This window comes from Dermacentor albipictus, unplaced genomic scaffold (assembly GCF_038994185.2).
Source record: "Dermacentor albipictus isolate Rhodes 1998 colony unplaced genomic scaffold, USDA_Dalb.pri_finalv2 scaffold_34, whole genome shotgun sequence".
NCBI classification, from domain to species: domain Eukaryota; kingdom Metazoa; phylum Arthropoda; class Arachnida; order Ixodida; family Ixodidae; genus Dermacentor; species Dermacentor albipictus.
Genome location: NW_027225588.1, coordinates 420,316 through 441,761, shown reverse-complemented (window position 1 = coordinate 441,761; position 21,446 = coordinate 420,316). Strand labels below are relative to the sequence as shown.

Sequence of the window (21,446 nt, the reverse complement as noted above, 5' to 3'; positions counted from 1 at the left end):
GTCATTCATTCTGAGTATATCATCTTTTGATAGTAGTACATGTTTCAAGTTTCTATTATAGCTCACAGCTCATTGTCGTTGTTTCACTACGTATATATTTTACGCACTTTACAGCGACTGTTTTAGGCCCATTTACATCCACGTCACATCTACCTCTCGTAATTCATTGCTCCATTGTTAACTAATCAACACTGGCCTGCCGCTCTTTGACCATACATGGCGCTTGCGCCACAACACATCGCATTCAGCAATTGAGGCACGTAAGTTTGCAAGGTGTATCCACTTGGAATGAATTTGCAGTATGACACCAATTTCGAGATATGTGGCATAAAACTCGCCGTAAAAATGCAATGTTGTTCCAGTTATTTTTAACAAAATGCTCTTTTATGCATTGAAGCACAAAAGTGATTGGAACGCCAATGTATTTCGTCCCACACTTCGGGAAAATAATATATCGAAACGGGTGTGATCTTGAAAGTTCGTTCCAAATGAATACGTCTTGCAGGCGTACCGGCTACAATTCATAAATTTCAATATGTTTCTTCCACTTTCCATCCCATGCTCCCACTGCACCCTCTTCCTCCGCTTTCCTCCTCGCACTCTTCTTGCTCTCGGCGTCTTTCAACCGCCGCTGTGCTCCGCGTTCGTTCTTTACGTTCGCTCAGTTACGCCGAGGGAGGACAAGACCCGCCGACGATCAACCCCGGGACGGGCGCCTAAGAGCTGGGCTCTAGAACAATGTGAATAAAAAAAAGAGCGCAGCCTGGCCGCAAGGAACCTGCTAAGGGGGTCTTGTCATTGATGACTATAGCAACATCACGAAAAAGCTGGGGGCGGTGAAGTCTACGTTATGGACGTTCTTTCTCTGCGTCAGTTACGCTTTCAGAGAGCGTGTATATGCAAAATATTTGTTCGCGTAGCCCTTACAAGAGCTTGTGAAATTGCTTTGGTGAACTAAATAATGTCTTCAATGGGTTCCAGACTGCTTGTTTGTTTTATCCACCTAAGAATAAATATATTAATGTTAATTAGCCTAGGTTCGGTTTTTACGCACAAAACTGCTAAACTTACATCGTATCCAGTGGTCGTCAATATGAACATTTGAATGATAAAATAATGCCATAAAGACGCAACTTCGTGAAATTTTTTTTTGCAAGTAAGCGAAACCGTCCGGCATATTGATGATACAGTAGACTTATTATAAAACAAGTGCGAAAGTGCGGACAGGATATTTGACGAAAACCAAGTTCACGAACCTGATACCATGTGTCCAACCATGCATGCACTTTTCTTTCTTTAAATGGAGTCTCCTACATTATAAAAGAAGCACCTCATCGATATGGTGCATCACACAAGTTGTGCGACAACACTGGGTGCGCTCTCGATTAGATTTCCGAGCGTTGGTAGCATCAGATTCGGTTTCGTGGGGTCATTTGGAATAAAAAACTTCCTGCAAAATATTTCTTGCAGAAAGTATTGGATAAATTTATGGGTAATTCGTAACAGGTGGGGCAGTGCAGACATGCGACGTTCTGAAAGTTTAGGATGAGGCCCTTGCGGCAAATAGTTCAGCTGTCTAAGGTTAGCACCAAATGAAGAAAATATAGGGATATTGGATCAATTCTTGCACACGCAAAGTCACGTTAAATATGTGCTCTGACATGGTTCCCGTGGTAAAAACAGCCCCAAGACTCCACGGCTACATTGACAAACAAAATACTGGTTTACTAAATACCAGCAATTGTAACAGTGTATAGCTCTTCAATTTTTGGGAAGTCATCACCGCTGTTCAGTCTTAGGGCTCTTTCGACCACGTACATCTGTTTCAGGTAACAGTTAAGGTGACTGTTGTGGGGATCAAGCTGCCTTACCGCGCCTCATCCCCTAGCTTGCGCGCTGTGGTTAGTTCGATCTCCGGGAACCGCTGCCTCAATGGCACCATGGTGTACGCGGCTAGCGCGCCGGAACTGATTTGCCGCGCAAACCATGCTTCTCCCTCCTGGTGGCGAGTGACCGTGCGAGCATATCTCGCCGGGAGGAACCCTGATTTGCATGTCGAGTGACGGCCCCCGTGTACCCTATCCATCCGAGCTGTCTCCCGCTCAGCGCTTCATCAAGGCACGCATGGTAGCAAAGCTACCATAGAAAGCCCACACATCCTGCAATGGCGGCTAGTGCAGGCGTGGCAGCGCCATCGACATTTTGCGGGGCCAACGTCTCGGTAAAAAAGATTAACGTTTGCCGTTCGAGGCTTATTCCACCAAGACTACTGCGCCAGCTCACATCACCTCGAATACACAGAGCACACAACAGTAAAAATGAAGCGCAAGTAATTAGGTGAGTATATTCGCCACAACATCGCATAACAATGGAACACGAGCACACCCATCTGTATATATAGCGATCATTCTACCACGGCAGATATTGCACCGATGAGCCTTGAGTTTTTCATCAATTCAGAGTGACTCAAATGTTGAATTAGGCTCCACATGCATGTGTCCTTAGTACAAAAACAGATATGTTATTTTGGTGTTAAGATAAAATCAACATTACATTGCAATAATTTACAAAAACCGCACTTTAATCTTCACTAACCAAGCCTGCGTGCCACCTCTAGCTTTTCTCTCGTACTCAAGACGTAGCTAAAACCTATTATTTAGTGAAAAGACAGCTAAAAATTTAGTTAATGATCAAATCTGTTAAGCCCAATGCTATATATATATATATATATATATATATATATATATATATATATATATATATATATATATATATATAATATCTTACCACAGTTGTTTTGGCTACACATAAGATACTTTTTATGACATAACAGCGCCAAATCGGTAATACAATCTCGGCATTTCTCAGCCCACGTTGCCACGACCAATGACAGCCATTTACAACTTTTCAAAAGACATTTGCTTTAAAAAGTAATAATATATCATTATAAAATCAAATTTATCTTACATAAATCTCATTCATATAGAAGACAACCTATGTGCACGGATTTTTATCGAGTAATCCGTAATTTTTGTTTCTCACATCGCGTTATACCAGCTCGCTGTTGAAGGTCAGCTAAAAGTTTGCATCGCTGCGAGGATGAAGCTGACGCCACGGTGCTGTGAAAAAGCCACGGTGAATAACGCAGAATGAAGCAGAAGGTTTGTATGTTCAACCAATATTAATTCCAAAAAAGGTGTTTGAAAAAAAAATGATAGCGCAAAACAAAAATGCCAACACCACCCGAGAGCGATGCAAATGCTACGAGCACGCAATATGAACGAAATATTTTCGTGGTCCCAGGATGCGGCGACACGCATGTTTCTCAGCCGCCATTGCACACGGCCTCTTACTAGCATAACTCGCGCGATTCGTCGCACCACCAATTAGGGCACAAAATCTCTTCAATGGCGGCCCAGTGCAATTGTCATACAACGTCAAATTGGCGTTTACGAAGCGACCCTTCCTCTGACACTCCTCATGTGGTATTCCTTGAGTCAGTCAACAAGCACACATGGTGGCTTTCTTGGCCCACCACCATATATTCACGAAATTGTAGACGCATTACGCGGGCTTGTGCGCGCTACCCTTCAATTTTCTTCTTTAAGCGCTGACATCGCTATATACCTTCTAAGGACCAGAAAAAGTATTAGTCGATAAAATTTGCAGCTCCACGTCACGTTTCGTCACTTTGATGAAAACTTCAAATTGCATTTTGCAATGTTTCCGCTTCCGGGCGCAAATTTTCAAACACGTGACCTTTCCACAGCCAATCAGAGAGACAACACGGCGGAGATCGCGGCGGTACAGCCGTCGTGGCTGTCGAGAATAGATCCCCTAGAGCCCCAATAACAATCCTGGATAACAATCGATGCCAATGGCCTGCTGCTTACCGCACGTCAGTGGGTTCTCAAAAAAATGTATTAAAGTTATAAATCCCATACTTTAATAACAAAACCCCAACAAACACAATTGCCTCCTCTTTTTTGAGAATATGACATGTTACTTGTGTTAGTCGCTAACTATAGCTACATTTAAAGACCCTTTTCGCGAATACTTGCCGATAGAGGAATGAGATGACGCTTTCAGCGGAGTGCCGCACATTGCCTTAGCGAAAACTCACGAATAAGAAACCATTACCGCTTCTTCACTCCTTCTATGGGATCAGCTGTCGGAAATGCAACTGGGTGATTGCTAACACACAGTGTCCATTCATGCTACAAAAGACAATTTTAGTTTAGCTTGTCTAGCTTAATAACGGGCTTAGCGGAATAGCGGGTTCGCAATGCACATACGCAGAACGCTAAACAGAACGCTCAACATAGCGTTTAGCGTTGCCATCTTTGCTTGGTTTATGTAGTTTACGCAAAACATGGTGGCGGTCTCGGCCACTCGCTTCGAAATTTGGTGTTGCTGTAGTGGAATTCGCTTCGTTCATAGCAAATGACTATGTAAACGGATTTCGCTTAGTTTCAGGTCTCTTCGACGAAGGTGTCGAGGTCGAGGTCACTTGTCCTTTCGAACGCGTCGAAGCCCAACGAGAGAAACCTCCTATGGTGCCTGAATGACCTCTCCCTCGACGCCACTCCGTGCAGGGTTGGCATATTCTCTGAAGGGGTACTCGACGTCTCGACCAGTTGCGGCCGCTTTCTTGCTGCCCTTTTCAGTGAAATGTCCGGCTGCTGCAAGTACATCGCACGAACACTTACAGAAATAGTCAGAAACTTTACCGTTTTCCGACAGAGCCCAAGGGAAAGCTGCAGTGTATCGGGAAGATTAGGCGGGACCTCGATCGCCGACATGTTGCCGAAGGTAAACAAGAGCGCTGGGAAGTGGACGACGATGCCCTCTGTGACTGAAATTTTATTTATCGAAGAACTTGAAACAAATGAATGCAACATGCTATTCTACATCGGCGGTTTTCTTATACAAGGGATGCGGCCAGTTGTTGCAGGATGTGAGCAATGAAACACTGCCTTGTTAAGCTCAGGTGACAGCGAGCACGCGCATCTGACTCTTCTTAAAGAATACAGTCATGAAAGTGGCAACCTTACATATCGAAGTGAGAATGTTTTGCTGACACTGAAATTATGCGAAGAGCATTTAAGGGACACCATAAGTTGGACTGAGAGCTTGCTTCCCTTGAGGTTCCCGTTGAAGGTTGTGAGGCTGTGACTGAGTATTTGAGGAAGGTGGTGCGCCCTTGCGTTAAGACCTGCCAAGAGCACACAGAGCTTGTAGAGAAGCTCTTGATCCCGAGTTATGCAAGGCTGAGGCTTCGCATACATTTGCGCCACGTTGGTTCGAACGGCGTCAACGAACATGGAAGCAAAACATGTGCCGGGGGCATCCAGTGAGCTGAAACGCTGGAATGGTTTTTCACTGTGTTCATTCGTAGCTTTCTTGTTTCTTTCAGAACATTTCGTTGTTTTATAAGATTATTTTGTGCTCATAAAGATAGCCCTTATTCATGATAAAATACCGCATGTGCAAATAAAAAAGCGTTGTGATTTTTGAGCTGATTGAGGTTCTGATTTTTGCAAGGGGGTTATTCTCAGTGAAAATGATGATAGTCGGAGCGATAGAAAAGAGCGTCAATGAGGCGAAATGCGTCAGTAATACTTCATTGTTGGTTCCATCAGGCACTTTTTTTTGCGCGACCATAAAGGAAGTTCAAAGTACAGGAGGTCTTTGACTGTAGCAACATTGTTATTACTCTATTTCGCTTTATACCCTCCTAGAGATCTGTAAGAAGCTTTTTTTTTCCCTCGGTGGTCGCGAAAAAGAAAGCGCAAGATTCATTTATCTGAACGCAGTTTCACACTCTCCGTCAGCTTAAAGAGAAAAGGGGCGATCTGATAAACCTTGACGCTCCCTCCGTCATGGTTTGTCAGAGCTACGAGGGTACACACCATAGGTGGTGAACGCAAGCAGAGTCAAAGCGTGTAAGATGGGCCCCAAGCGCACAATGAGAAAAACTATACCGAGTGGTTGACAGGCCTCACGGCCACCGGGGAGTCCACTGAGAAGTTGCGGTGACAGGAGACAGCGTGCAACAGCTAAATAAATGTGCTTGCAGAAACGAGCGCTACAAAGACGCGGACTAAAAGAGGAACATGTACGTCGCACAAGGCGTTACTTCCAACTAAATTTTTTTTTTGAAGAAACAGGATTTTAAATCGGTACGATCTACAATGGCCCATCGTGAGATCACGACCTCCCTATCTAATCAGAAAAACTATCTTGTTTTCGGTAAGCGTCACTGCAGGGCAGCTAATGCACTTGCCCTCGGCCTTTGCAATGTAGAAAGCTTCTAATGTCTTCGGTTCTAGTCTATCTCGTGCCAGAAGCCTGGTGTCACGAGGATACGGACGGCAGTTGTGACATTTACAGTGTTCTGCCAGATATCCCCCCGCATTGTTATTTACAGTCCAATTGTGCTCAGGCGCCCTTTCATTAAAACACCGTCCGGTTTGACCAATATAAACCTGTTGGCAACTTAGGGGTATCTCATATACGACATTACTTTTTCAAGCCGTTTACTGCGCTACATGTTTCTTAGAGCATGGTTTGGGTTTTGCCTTTGTCAGCATAGGGCACATCTTGGCCAATTTGCACGGTGCACTGAAGAGAAGATTAACGCTGTGCTTTGCACCACCTTCTTGAGGTTGTGGGACACCCTGTGTGAATAAGGAATCACATGTAATCTCTTCCTATGAAATCATTCTTGATCTCTAGCGTCTGCGATAAGCTTCTTCAAAAGATCAAACAGGCAAGAGAGGGCACTAACACAAAAAAGCCATTTGATAGGAAGAGATTACATGTGATTTCTTATTGGCACAGGGTGTCCCACAACCTCAAGAAGGTGGCTCAAAGGCACAGCGTTAATATTCTCCTCAGTGCACCGTGCAAGTTGGCCAAGATATGCCCTATGTTGACAAAGGCAAAACCCGAACCATGCTCTAACAAACATGCAGCGCAGTAAATGGCTTGCAAAAGTAATGTCGTATATGCGATACCCCTAAGTTTCCAACAGGTTTATAGCGGTCAAACCGGACGGTGTTTTAAAGAAAGAGCACGTGAGCACAATTGGGCCGTAAATAACAATGCGGGGGGCCATCTGGCATAACACTGTAAACGTCACAACTGCCGTCCTTATCTTCGTGACACCAGGCTTCTGGCACGAGATAGACTAGAACCGAAGCTATTAGAAGCTTTCTACATTGCAAAGGCCGAGGGCAAGTGCATTAGCTGCCCTGCAGTGACGCTTACCGAAAAAAAGATAGCTTTTCTAATTAGATAGGGAGGTCGTGATGTCACGATGGGCCATTGTCGGTCATACCGATTTAAAATCCTGTTTCTTAAAAAAAAAACATTTAGTTGGAAGTAGCGCCTTGTCCGTCGTAAATCCTCCTCTTTTAGGCCGCGTCTTCGTAGTGTTTTTTTCTTCAAGTATACAAAACCACTTCGCCCACATCAAGCTTCTGCTAAATTATTGTGGTTGGAGCCTAATAATAATATGTGGGGTTTTACGTGCCAAAACCACTTTCTGATTATGAGGCACGCCGTAGTGGGGGACTCCAGAAATTTTGACCACCTGGGGTTCTTTAACGTGCACCTAAATCTAAGTACACGGGTGTTTTCGCATTTCGCCCCCATCGAAATGCGGCCGCAGTGGCCGGGATTCGATCCCGCGACCTCGTGCTCAGCAGCCTAACACCATAGCCACTGAGCAACCACGGCGGGTTGGAGCCTACAAACAGACTGAGCGCAGACATGCATATTCTGACCCGTCTCTTTCGCACGAAATGCCTTTGGTTGCAAAGAACTCATGCTATATACGCGTGCGCAGGGAGTGCGCTACGCATGGAGGGAGATACGTAATGGCGGACGTAGTAGCAGACAACGCGGCGGCCACCACCCTGTACGGAGCCATGGCGAGGGAGACACTATCCAGGCGCCCTAAAGTATGGATGTTATGAGCGTCCCCTTCGGAACGGGGCGGTGGGTTGCGCCAGCAAGCTCTTCCTATTACACTGTCTTATGTCCTACCTAGGTTAAAGAAGAAAAAAAACACTATGAACTCCCACAACAAAATTTTCTGATCTCCTATTGCCAACTGTGCTTTTGTATGTCACCGTTTTTTGTCATTTCCATACTTTTATTCCACCAGTTCTCCAATCGCCTCTTACTAATCCCTATTGCGGACATGTTTACTAGTCCACTGCTCTCGCTGAACCCATGGGCTTCAAGGAGCCCACTGGTGCCTAAATCGACCGCTGGGTAGACGTCTTCACATTCTAATAAAACATGCTCCATATTTTCCCTAGCTTTATCGCAGCAAGCACATGTTTCTTCTTCCTTCTTATAACTAGCTTTATAGGTGCGTGTTCTAAGGCATCCCGATCTCTCTTCGAAAAGTAATGAGCTTCCTTTTGAGTTATAAATTGTTTCTTTCCCGATTTCGTTTGTACCCCTTAATAGTTACTCATGGCAGGTTTCTTTTCCATTGCCGCCACCCATGAGAATAATTCAGCCTCTCTGACTTTCCGCTTGACCTTCTTTGCAGCTGTGTTGTCCACGCTACAGGCCGCATACTTGCTGCTAAGCTTCCTAGTTCTTTTCTTCCACTGTCAATCAATGTTTTTCCTGTACAGATACCTGAACACTCTCCCAGCCCATTTACTTTCTTCCATATTCCTCAGCCGTTCTTCATACTCAATTTTACTGCGAGCTTCCCTCACTTCAAAACTTGTCCAGCCCATATCACCCTGCACCGCTTCATTTGTAGTCTTCCCGTGAGCGCCCAATGCGAGGCGACCCACTGACCTTTGGTTCCCGTCGAGTCCTGATTGTACCCCTGATTTATAGCAAACAACCGCATTTCCAAAAGTAAGTCCTGAAACCATTACACCTTTCCACATACCTCGGAGGACCTCGTACCTATTGTATCCCCATAGCGCTCTGTGGTTTCATTATGGCTGCATTTCTCTTCCCTTTACTGTTATGCTTTTTTCCTGTTTTTCCACATATCCATTGCCTTCGTTTATCCATATACCAAGGAATTTATATTCTGTTACCCGAGGTATTTCTTGGCCCTGTATATCCACTGTCTGTTCACTGTTTTCATTGAATACCATAACACCTGATTTTCTAACACTAAATTTCAAACCTAAATCGTTGCCTTCCTGTCCACAGATATTAGCCAGACGTTGCAAATCACTTTGCTTGTTAGCTAGCAACACTCCGAGGTGGCAGCGCCACCTGTAGGTGAAGTTGGGAGATAGGCGCGACGGCATACGTCCTCTGAGTTTACAATCGCAGAGGCTATGGTTGACAATTTGTACTGCTTCTGCTAATTTCGCCGCTGACCGGAAGACATGGAAAGGGCAAATACGACGCGTTCCCGTCTTTCATTGCGCTGCCTTTCGCACTTTTCGGACGCACACACTAGGCTTGAGAACAGGTAGAATCGCTTAGGTGCACTTCGTATGCGAACTTCGAAGCGTAATCGAATAACGTCCGGCATGCAAACTGCGCTATAACGCTATACTAAAACACGCTTTCTCCAAAGTCTGTATGCGTAACGGTAACGCTATTTCCCTCAACGCCGCCATTACGCTAAAGTTGAACTAAAACGGCAGAGTGAAGGTACATGTGCAGTTGACGACTGCAAAAATAGCGACTGACATACTAAGGAATGGAACGAATCTGTGGGTCAGAGTGCACGGACCGCTGCTAGATAAGGACTGCTTGTGTGGCCGACCCTTCGCGATGCACGGCTTTCCTGTAGAAGAAAAAAAAATGACAGAATTGTCAGCTTTGTATCGATAACATCCAATGAACGGACTTCAATCTCAGAACATGACCAAGAGTGAGTACTGCCCGTTGCACAGTGACAAGTGGAGTAGCGCTGCTTCCTTGCGCAGTAAATTTCTCGCAAGTTATCTACACCCGTCCACCCCATCTCACACGGCAAACTTACAGCCGCTCTATCGCCAAGACACCAAGAATAAATGAATGGTCGTACTCTCGAATCAATGCGCCGAAGCATGGGTGAAAACGAGTAGAGCTAAAGCACATAAATGTTCGAAGCTGAACGTTTAGTGAGGGTTCACCGAGTAAGCGAGTAACTAGCTATATGTCTTCGGTTCAAGCTATTGAGAGGTACAGAGCTTGTACGTTCCAAACCCTTGTGCTCAGCAAGAACAAATATATCGCTGTTGAGAACACCTGCGAGCGATTAGGCAGGAAATAAACAATTCGATAGTAACCGCACCGAGGAACTTCACCGATTCAGAAACATGACAAGTCACTGCTTTGAATTGCTTGTCAATTAATGAACGAAGAGCAAGACACATAGATCTTGACTTAATGCATGAACGGAAAAGCTTGTACAGCATAGAATACATTTCTATCGCCGCTTTTAGTACAACTATACCGTATATGCTCCTCGCGCTGTTTGGACAAGGTGCAATGAGCTCCGAAAGCACTTACATCTCCTCTGAAGCTGTGGCCAGAGCTTCTCACCGCCCACCCGGTCGCCCTCTGCGATAGACGTTTTACCACGTGATCAAACATGGCGGCGCCTACGGAGTCAATCTGAAAAGAATATATCATAGTCAATATGAAATATACTAACTCTATGGGGTCTATAGAAAAGAAAATATTGCCGCTTATAGTGCACCTAGCAGAAAACGAAATTCACCTACAATTACGATACTTTCTATTGCGAAATTTGAGCACACCTCTATACGTGTTTTCATTTAGCGATATATTGAGGCAAATTATTTGAGAGAGACATATGACAGAGTCGGCAATTGTCGAAAATCTGATCTGCGGGTCAATCGCGTCAGCTTTATAGATGACTCGTCGAAGGTTGCATTCGCCGTTGCCGCGTGGCTTCTAAAACGTACTTCACAGTTCGCATCGCGTATACAATCAGATTAAAAAACAATCGCAACCCATGACAATCGAAACAAGCGCGAACGTGAACAAACCAAGCTAACCAAACAAGCGCGAAGGAGAGCTGTAGCGAGCCGACGATATTACGAAACGAGTGGTCCGGCTGAGACTACATACACTCTAAACACAGTTGCTCCCTCTGGGATGTATATTTGCCACACAATAATAATCGTAACCTGTCTTGCCCGCATTTCCTTTTTTCAGCGCTGCGAGCCCGGTACTTCCAAGTCACGAATGACATGCGCGTTATCAGCACGACAGAGCATTCTCGAGAGGAAAGTAAGAGAGCAGCGCTTTCAAGCAGCGTTTTTTTAACAACGCACCGACTCACCGGCGGCGGCCGGTGAGTCGCTGCGTTGTTATCAGTGTGGCTAGACGAGGCAAATGCGTTGTCGTGAAACACATGATACAAAAAAAAACATTAGCGACAACTATTATTGCTTTTGAATTGCGGAACACTTTAAAAACGCGTAAAATTTTGTTTAGAAATGTCCCACAGCACGGCACGCTTCTGAACAGCCGAAATTAATTTGTCGTTAAATTCCAGCCGCGCCTCTTTGGATACCATGAATACGAAAAGCGGGAGACCAGGGGCGCTATTCTGGACACGCATGGCGGCTGCACGGCCGCCATTATCCGCCATGTTTACTCTCTGATTGGCTGTCGAGAAGTCACGTGTTTTGAAATTTGTGCCGGGAAGCGGAAGTATTGCAAAATGCAATTTTGTGTTTTCATCAAGATGACGAAACGTGACGTGGAGCTGCAAATTTTATGGACTAATACATTTTTTTCGTCCTTGGCAGATATATTGTGATGTTAGCGCTTCAAAAAGAATGTGAGCGGTAGCGTGCAAAAGCCAGTGCAATGCATCTGCAATTGCGCGAATGTGTGGTGGCGATCCAAGATATGCGCCATGCCAGCTTGCTGATTGGCTGAAGGAATATCTCGTGGGGAGCGTCACAGGAAGGGCTGTTTCGTAAACGTCATTTGGCGATGCGAGACGTTGCGCTGGGCCGCGATTGCTGAGATTTTCCGCCATAATTTTTGCTGTGACGAGCCGCGCGAATTACGCTAATCGGCAGCCATATGCAATGGCAGCCGAGAGGAATGCGTATCGCCACATTTTCCCCGTCGTTTGGCGCCACGAAAATCTTTTGTTCATAACGCGTGCTCATAGTATTTGCATCGCTCTCGGGTGGTGTTGGCATTTGTGTTTGGGGCCATCGTTTTTTAAAAGAACGCGTTTATACGAAATAATATTGGTTGAATATAGCAAACTTTCAGCAATGTTGTCCACTTTTCACTGCTGCATTTGTATTGTAATCGAGATTAATGCCTTTTCGCACAATCAAAAGTTATGACAACGGCCTCTTTCTAATTTTTAAAAAGAAATGTTCGCAAGGCGGCGCCTTGAAGTTTCCTCCCGCGGTGCGAGTAACCAGCGAAATGAACAAGAGATGGCAGCGCCGGCGCTTGCGTCGCTCTATTGGATATCTCTGGCGCGCGCAACGCTATCGGTGATATTCGGCCGTGTCTAAGACAGCCGAGTCGGGCTGAGTCACCTGCGTTCCACGAAATAACGATAACGTGGCCTAGAACGTGCGCGCATCACCACTGCTAGGTCGCGTATGTTGTCTCAAGAAAGAAAACACGCGCGTTGGCACCAACATGCGATGACTCATTCCATTTTCAAGGGACACAAATCCTAGCTATTGAAGCAGACGACGGCTTGTACGCAGCAGACGACGGAAGCGAGAAGCGTTTTCTGCGGAATAATCATACGCTTTGAGATAGCTGCTTTATTTTTACTGCGGAGGAAAACTGTTTTGCTTTACCGATAACGCTACATTCAGTGCCTTCATTTCAGTTTCTTAGGCAAAACGTCAAGTTGGCGTCACGTTACGTAAGCAAAACCAGGCCACCAGCGCCATTTTGTTTGCGTCGCGCCTACGTCACGCATCGAAGAAAATGGTGGAATGTCCAGGGGCGCTATTCTGGACATTCCGCCATTTTCTTCGGTGCGTGACGTAGGCGCGACGCAAACAAAATGGCGCCGGTGGCCCAGTTTTGCTTACGTAACGTGACGCCAACTTGACGTTTCGCCTAAGAAACTGAAATGAAGGCACTGAATGTAGCGTTATCGATAAAGCAAAACAGTTTTCCTCCGCAGTAAAAATAAAGCAGCTATCTCAAAGCGTATGATTGTTCCGTCGAAAACGCTTCGCGCTTCCGTCGTCTGCTGCGTACAAGCCGTCGTCTGCTTCAATAGCTAGGATGCGTGTCCCCGGAAAATGCAATGAGTCATCGCATGTTGGCGCCAATGCCCTTGTTTTCTTGCTTGAGACAACATACGCGACCTACCAGTGGTGATGCGCACACGTTCTAGGCCACGTTATCGCTATTTCGTGAAACGCAAGTGACTCAGCCCGACTCGGCTGGCTCAGAAACGGCCGAATATCACCGATAGCGTTGCGGGCGCCAGAGATAACCACTAGCGCGACGCAAGCGCCGGCGCTGCCATCTCTTGTTCATTTCGCTAGTTACTCGCACCGCGGGAGGAAACTTCAAGGCGCCATCTTGCGTACATTTCTTTTTATAAATTAGAAAGAGGCCGTTGTCATAACGTCTGATTGTGCGAAAAGGCATTAATCTCGATTACAATAGAAATGCAGCAGTGAAAAGTGGACAACATTGCTGAAAGTTTGCTATATTCAACCAATATTATTTCGTATAAACGCGTTCTTTTCAAAAACGATGGCCCCAAACACAAATGCCAACACCACCCGAGAGCGATGCAAATACTATGAGCACGCGTTATGAACAAAAGATTTTCGTGGCGCCAAACGACGGGGAAAATGTGGCGATACGCATTCATCTCGGCTGCCATTGCATATGGCTGCTCATTAGCATAATTCGCGCGGCTCGTCGCAGCAAAAATTATGGCGGAAAATCTCAGCAATGGCGGCCCAGTGCAACGTCACGCATCGTCAAACTGACGATTACGAAACAGCCCTTCCTGTGACGCTCCTCACAAGATATTCCTTCAGCCAATCAGCAAGCTGGCAGGGCGCATATCTTGAATCGCCACCACATATTCGCGCAATTGCAGATGCATTGCACTGGCTTCTGCACGCTACCGCTCACATTCTTTTTGAAGCGCTAACATCACAATATATCTGCCAAGGACCAAAAAAATGTATTAGTCCATAAAATTTGCAGCTCCACGTCACGTTTCGTCATCTTGATGAAAACGCAAAATGACATTTCGCAAAACTTCCGTTTCCCGGCAAAAATTTCAAGGCACGTGAGCTCGCCACAGCCAATAAGAGATTAAACATGGCAGATAATGGCGGCTGTGCAGCCGCCATGCGTGTCCAGAATAGAGCCCCAGAATAGCGCCCCAGCGTGAACGATAGAGCGGGATCGGGATACGCGGACAAGCGCGGAAGCCTAGTCGGAAGTCGGGGCGGATAGTGAGACCTGATTGGCTCGCTTTGGGGCGCCGCTCGTTTGCCGCTTCTGGTATCGTCGACGCCCGACGAACTTTTCTGCGCCAGCTAGATGGGCGGCGAACGACGTTTTCTCCACCGCCGCGCGTCGCGCGTACGCCGCCGGGCGTTGAACGCCGACTATTCGTCGCATATTCGCTCCATGTATTCTGGCCTTTAGAGCTGCGCTCTTAAACACGAATGAAAGTATGCGACCAAATTACGCTACCAGTATCTCCACTTACGCACTTCATGGCGGATCGTTGGAACGGGAGTGTTTGGGGCCTAGCTGGTGTGGCGGTGAAAGCCGACGCCGCGGTGAGCCTGCGTGGGAGCCGTCATCAACAGATGCCGCTGCGTTCGAGAGCGGTAGTAAGTGGCTGCTCTTCGTGACATGCGTTTGAGCCAGACCGCGAGCCAGGCAAACAGAGCCTTAATATTTCCCACCTACAATAACTAGTTTATAGTATCACTATTTTATTGCGATAGCAATTGTAAAATGGGGGCTGCGGCTTTGTCAAGCTGTATTTTTTTACAGCTTTTTCTGCAGCTCCTCTGTCCATGTATCTTTGAGGCAGAAATAAACTTTATTATTATTATTATTATTATTATATGAACACTCCAGGCGCATTTCTGCCGTCGCCGTCGCCGTGATGTTCCGTATAAATTCCAAGGCCGATAACACTATCGTTGCCTGCCGTATGCTGTATGTACAAGTGAAAGCGCGCGAGGGGAGTTGACGATCGCCGCTCAATCTGGCGCGCGAGAGGGAAGAAGGCAGAGAGAATGCGCGCTGTCCTCTGTCGCTCAAAAGGACGTGGGAGGGAGAGATGGAATTCGTGGGCGGGTGGCGGCGGGCTCCGGCAGCAACTGCGTATTTCGCGACCGGGCGCAAGGAGCTCGTGGCTCAATGACGCGCGTGAAAGGGAGGAAGGTGGGGAGGCAGCGCGGGAGGGAGGGGGGGACGGCTTCTAAAACCCCTAAATGAAGCGGTTTCTGATCCGCCAGTAATCCATAATTTGCGCACCGGCGCGTGGTCCCGCGCGCCCTATCTACAAAGCGATCTAGAGACGGTTCATCCTTTTGTGCGCGCTGTTTTCGCGCCGCTGTACGCGTTGAAGCGATATGCACGGCACGAAAGTCACTTCGCTCGCTGCTGTTGGGCTTGCTCACGCCAGCGTCTCCACAGCGAGTGTTCGCGGTCGTGCAGTGTGATGCGTTCATGTTTGCTTGTACGCAGTGACACCATGCTTGTTAATTCAGTTAGTGTGCGAACGTCTCCAAGTTTATACGGCCGATAAAACTACTAGCTTGCTTCGTATGTCTACTAATTTGTTATCGTAATCGATGCTTCGCCTTTCAGGTGAAACTGCAACTTTTTTGACGTATCACTTGTTAGGCCAGTACTTTGCAGAATTTTTTAAACATTCTGTCAATTCTTACAACAGAAACTATAAATACATGGCGTATTCACCTCTCTATACAGATCATGAGCCTAATCCCTTTTCAATTAGGTTCGCATAATTCAGGAATAAAACGTGTACTTTACCAACTGTTTCCCTATGTTCCTTGCCATGAAAACCGTTGTTAAGGGTCTAAACACAGAGATGATATGTGTAGCCTCGCCTGGTAGGTTGCCGTGTCAAGCTGCACCCTGTGTTTTTGTGTCATTTCGCAATTTTTCAACACACGCTTAACGGATGGGCAGGTCTTGTCGTCTGTGACGACACGACATTCTAGGTCAAACTAGCGCATGTTTTTACGAACTTAAGCTGACATCAAGAATAGGCTTTGAGCCCTTCCGCACATTTCAGCATGCATCCGCCTTTCATATCATTGGTGAATATTTTACGTATTCACTTCCGATTTACTTTCGGAAACAACTAAAAGCAATATGCCACGGGTCTCCCGGGTCTCACGAGTAGAAGTCTTGCGTATGCTACCACAAAAACTCTTTTTCCGTTGCCGGGGTATTCGCGCACTCCTTTCGGCTATCCACCATTTTTTCATGAGCGCCATCATATTGTTACGCAGTGGCGCCATCTATGGGGAGTCGGCCTGCTGGCTTGAGCGAGCGCCGCTCGGCGGTAGTGTCTGGCGTTTGTTTTCGCGCTCGTGCAATCTATTCATTATGACGTGGCGTCTCCTACGTGGAAAACGGTTTTGTGAGACGTACTGAAGTGGTTAAAGTCTGTATGACCGTACTTCCTGCTGACGTTGAGGCGGACAGAGCACGCAGCGCGATGTGTGCGCGTATTTGAGCCTACAATCAGCGTCAGAGATCAGTTGGGTATTCCTGAATGTCCTATTGACTAATATGACCTTATTGCCGCATTATACTCAAGTTCTAAGCGGCGCTTTAGGACCAATAAAAGATACGCGATGATCGTAACAGCGTGGGTACCGCTCTGCTACGCCAGGAACTGTGTTACACTTTGACAAGCGTTCAAACTGTTAGCTGCAGATTACATTGCGTGACTACTTGGTTCGGTGGATGACCACCAATTAATAAAATTGTTTTGTTGAGTAATAACAGCATACCGTACAGTGTGAATCAACCTTGTCCATCCAAGCGACCATTTACGAACTGCGCGAGCAGCCTAAGAAGTGGCAGGTGCTGGATTACAGATATTGTTTTATATAGCGCATGGTCCAAGTATACGGCATCAACATTTATATATATATAAACGTTGTGCGACGTGACTATGTGAGGTCATATTGCGGTGTTAGCCCGTTTTCGCTTTTTCGAGAAAGAGGATGATAACCGAATTTTTTGTGTGTGTGTGTTCGTTCCGTTCTTTACGAAGCACTCGGACGTATTATGAAAATGTTGTCCTCAAAAATAGCCATCGCATCTTTTTCATGCGATCTCTCTCATACATTATGGTTTTACAGGGCAAAGAGGCAATGCGAAAACACATAGCTTATATATGTATCATGTTAGTTCAGGAACCGCAGTGATCGCTGTGTTGAGCAGTGCCATCGGCCTCATGCAGAAAGGGTAGAGTAGACGTATAGTGATTTGAAGCCTACTAGACTCAGCGTCAGAACGATGCCGGTGTATCACAAATATTTGATAGCGCTTGATGCTTAGATGTTTCGTAGTTGCCTTAGATTTGCCGTACACGAGCATGCGCTCTTATGCTTTATGTTTAAGTCCCTACTCCGAGCGATCAGATAGTGAGCAGATTTACCATATCATGCTGGTAATACATAGACACCGGTTCTCTTCGTAGCATTAAAACCGATGTACGCAAAATACTTGACAACACATATACATACCATGGTTATGCGCGTCATATGTTTGCGTCCCTTAGAGATATTTCCGCGTACTGTAGTTACCGATACACCGAAAAGCTTCCCTGACGACCCTACATGAACGGACACTGCGTAAATTTCGCAAAGTACGATCTAAAACATCTCGAAATCGTTCCGTAGCACGAGACAGCACTACCATAGAATAAAGAACAAACTTTAGAGAAGGCAAACTGTACCTTCCGCAGTGGTTCAAAAATAAGCAGCGGCAGCGCATGGAACTTACTTAGATGGACGCCAGATGGCGCTGCTCCACCAGAGAGCGGATCCCACAGCAATACAACAATATATCCTAGACGAAGATGAAAACAGACTGGAAGGAGAAGCGGCAATAAATTACATTCGAAAAGTAACAGCCGAATCTTTCCAAGGCAATGACGAGGTTGTATTTGAAGAAAAAAAGAGCATGAAAAAGACCCAAATGGAAAAGGAGCTGGTGCTGACAAATTCAAACTGAAAGAAAGCGGAAGACAAAATTCCTAAGCGCACAGCCACAGGGCTAGACAAGGTTCCCGTTAGGCTGATCAAAAAACTAGAACCAAAAAGAAAGGAAGCTCTGGTGAAAGCAGTGGAAAAAAAACTTTAAAAGATAGACGAATACCAGACAGTTTGCGACAAAGTAGAATGAATTTAATTTATAAAGGTAAGAGGGAGAAAGACAGAATTCACTCGAATAGCCAGACCGTTGACCATTACCGTCGGTAATATACAGGCTAGCAATGCAGGCAATCAAATAAATGCTTCAAGCATGGGCAGAGAATAATGGCATTTTGGCAGAGCTTCAGAATGGCTTCAGAATAGGTAGGCGTTTCGATGATAAATTGTTTGTTCTTACTCAGTGTATTGAAATATCAAAAACAGAAAGCAGACCGTTGTATGTGGCCTTTTTAGACATTACAGGAGCCAACGACCACGTAGACCGCAACATATTGTGGGATCTTCTGGAAGAGGAAGCCTTAGGTAGCAATTGTCTACAGCTTTTGAGAGAGATTTACTTAGAAAATACCGTTTGCGTTGAATGGGAAGGGATTAGGAGTGAGGAGAAAGTTCATATCAACACGAGACTGAGGCAGGGGTGCCCTCTATCCCCGCTGCTGTTTATGATGTACATGGTGAGCATGGAGATGGCGTTAGAAGGAAGTAATATCGGAATTAATCTTTCATACAAACAGGCGGGTACAGTAGTAAAGCAGCAACTCCCAGGTTTATTTTATGCGGACGACATTGTGTTGCTAGCTAACAAGCAAAGTTATTTGCAACGTCTGGCTAATATCTGTGGACAGGAAGGCAACAATGTAGGTTTGAAATTTAGTGTTAGAAAATCAGGTGTTATGCTATTCAATGAAAACAGTGAACAGACAGTGGAGATACAGGACCAGGAAATACCTCGGGTAACAGAATATAAATACCTTCGTATATGGTTAAACGGAGGCAATAAATATATAGAAACACAGGAAAAAACGATAACTGTAAAGGGGAAGAGAAATTCAGCCACAATGAAGCACAGAGCTCTATGGGGATACAATAGGTACGAGGTCCTCCGAGGTATGTGGAAAGGTGTAGTGGTTCCAGGACTTACTTTTGGAAATGTGGTTGTTTGCTTTAAATCAGGGGTACAATCAGGACTTGATGGGAACCAACGGTAAGTTGGTCGCCTCGCATTGGGCGCTCACGGGAAGACTACAAATGAAGCTGTGCAGGGTGATATGGGCTGGAATGGTTTTGAAGTGAGGGAAAGGAAATTATGGGGTTTTACGTGCCAAAACCGCTTTCTGATTATGAGGCACGCCGTAGTGGAGGACTCTGGAAATTTCGACCGCCTGGGCTGCTTTAACGTGCACCTAAATCTAAGCACACGGGTGTTTTCGCATTTCGCCCCCATTGGAATGCGGCCGCCGAGGCCGCGATTCAATCCCGCGACCTCGTGCTCAGCAGCCCAACACCATAGCCACTGAACAACCACGGCGGGTTTGAAGTGAGGGAAGCTCCCAGTAAAATTGAGTATGAAGAACGCCTGAGGAATATGGAAGAAAGTAAATGAGCTGGGAGAGTGTTCAGATATCTGTACAGGGAAAACATTGATTCACAGTGGAGGAAAAGAACTAGGAAGCTTACCAGCAAGTATGCGGCCTGCATTGTGGGCAACACAGCAACAGAGATGGTCAAGCGGAAAGCCAGAGAGGCTGAATTAATCTCATGGGTGGCGGCAATGAAAAAGAAACCTGCCATGAGTAACTACTTAAGAGGAAAAAACGAAATCAGGAAAGAAACCATTTATGATAATTCAAAGGGAAGCTCATTACTTTTCGAAGCGAGATCGGGATGCCTTAGAACACGCACCTATAAAGCGAGATATAAGAAAGAAGAAGAAGCATGCGCTTGCTGCGGTAATACTAGGGAAACGACGGAACATGTTTTATTAGAAAGTGAAGACGTCTACCCAACGGTCGATTTAGGCACCACTGCCCTCCTTGAAGCCCTTGGGTTCAGCGGGAGCAGTGATAAAGCAACATGTCCGTAATAGGCATTAGTAAGAGACGATTGGAGGATTGCTGGAAGAAAAGTAGGGACACGACAAAAGGCGGAGACATACAAAAGCACAATTCATAATAGGGGATCAGAAAATTTGGGCGTGGTCGTTCATAGTGTTTTTTTTTTCTTTTTTCATTCTTTAACCTATGTAGGACATTAGGCAGTAGAATAGCAAGAGCTTGGTGGCGCAACCCACCACCCCGTTCCAAAGGGGACGCTCATAACATCCATCCAGCCAGCGGAAGTGGGTTTTCTTTAGAGCAAAATCCAAATGGCTGCTTTTCACCGGTAGCGTACGCTGCTACGCGCCGTGCTTGCCCTGCCGGCTATGCGGCATGCCTCATTGCCTTGGCTGCGGCGCAGCTGGTGCGTTCCAATTGCCAGAAAAGCAAAACTGACGCCCATACAAACATGCCACAAGTGAGTGAACAGAACGTGCGACTTTACTGGCAGAAGACAAGCAGTGTACATTCTCGGACAGTAGCAGAAATAAAATTTGCATGTCGAGATGCGCTGGAATCATTGAGGAGAGCTCGTAGACGGCTCACCGTCATTGTCGCACATAGCGGTCCGGTAACGAGCGAAAACCAGCGGCGCAAGGAGGTTGGACAGAGTGTCTCACCTGGTTGCAGTGGCAGGCGCCGTTAAAGGTGAGCAACTTGCATTGCGAAGCAATCGGGTGATGCAGGCATCTGCCGCCGCAGCAAAACACAGGGACATGGACTACCCGGCATTTTAGCGTTAACTCCTTTCGAGCCTGCACGCTTCTTTTCTTTCGGGGGCCGCTAATGTGTGGTTCACACTTGTTGTCCCACATTATCTCAATATGGACAAGTAGCTTTCGTGGGCACCACCTTCGGCAGCCATTTTTGCGGGCATTTCCACTGATACGGCTATCAACTCCATACACTTCGAACCATGTAAGCGAGTATGCTTGTCACCATTAATGCATAACCGCGGCCGAGAAAGGCTAGAGGCACAATTTTCCCATTGCTGTAGCAAGATGGGGTGAAATAGGAGCACGAATCACGGTGTGTGTAAATTGGGAGTCTATGTCGCTGTGCAGACTGCAGGAGCAAATTCTTACTTCGAGAGACTGCTTCCCTAAGCAACTGACCAGGCCGCCACATTCGAGAAGCATAACAC

At 46.2% G+C, this 21,446-nt stretch overlaps 1 protein-coding gene across 3 annotated transcripts in view; it reads left to right on the top strand.

Moving 5' to 3' along the window:
• The window catches only part of LOC135921225 (uncharacterized transporter YutK-like), a 251,210-nt gene that overhangs the window by 208,036 nt on the left and 21,728 nt on the right, over positions 1–21,446 (top strand). Inside the window, exon 9 of one of the 3 annotated variants that reach the window (XM_070529860.1) lies at positions 11,170–11,244. The exons of the other annotated variants lie outside the window; for them this stretch is intronic. Within the exon in view, the coding sequence (XP_070385961.1) occupies positions 11,170–11,244 (75 nt within the window). The remainder of the gene's footprint in view (positions 1–11,169; positions 11,245–21,446) is intronic. 3 annotated transcript variants of the gene reach the window in all.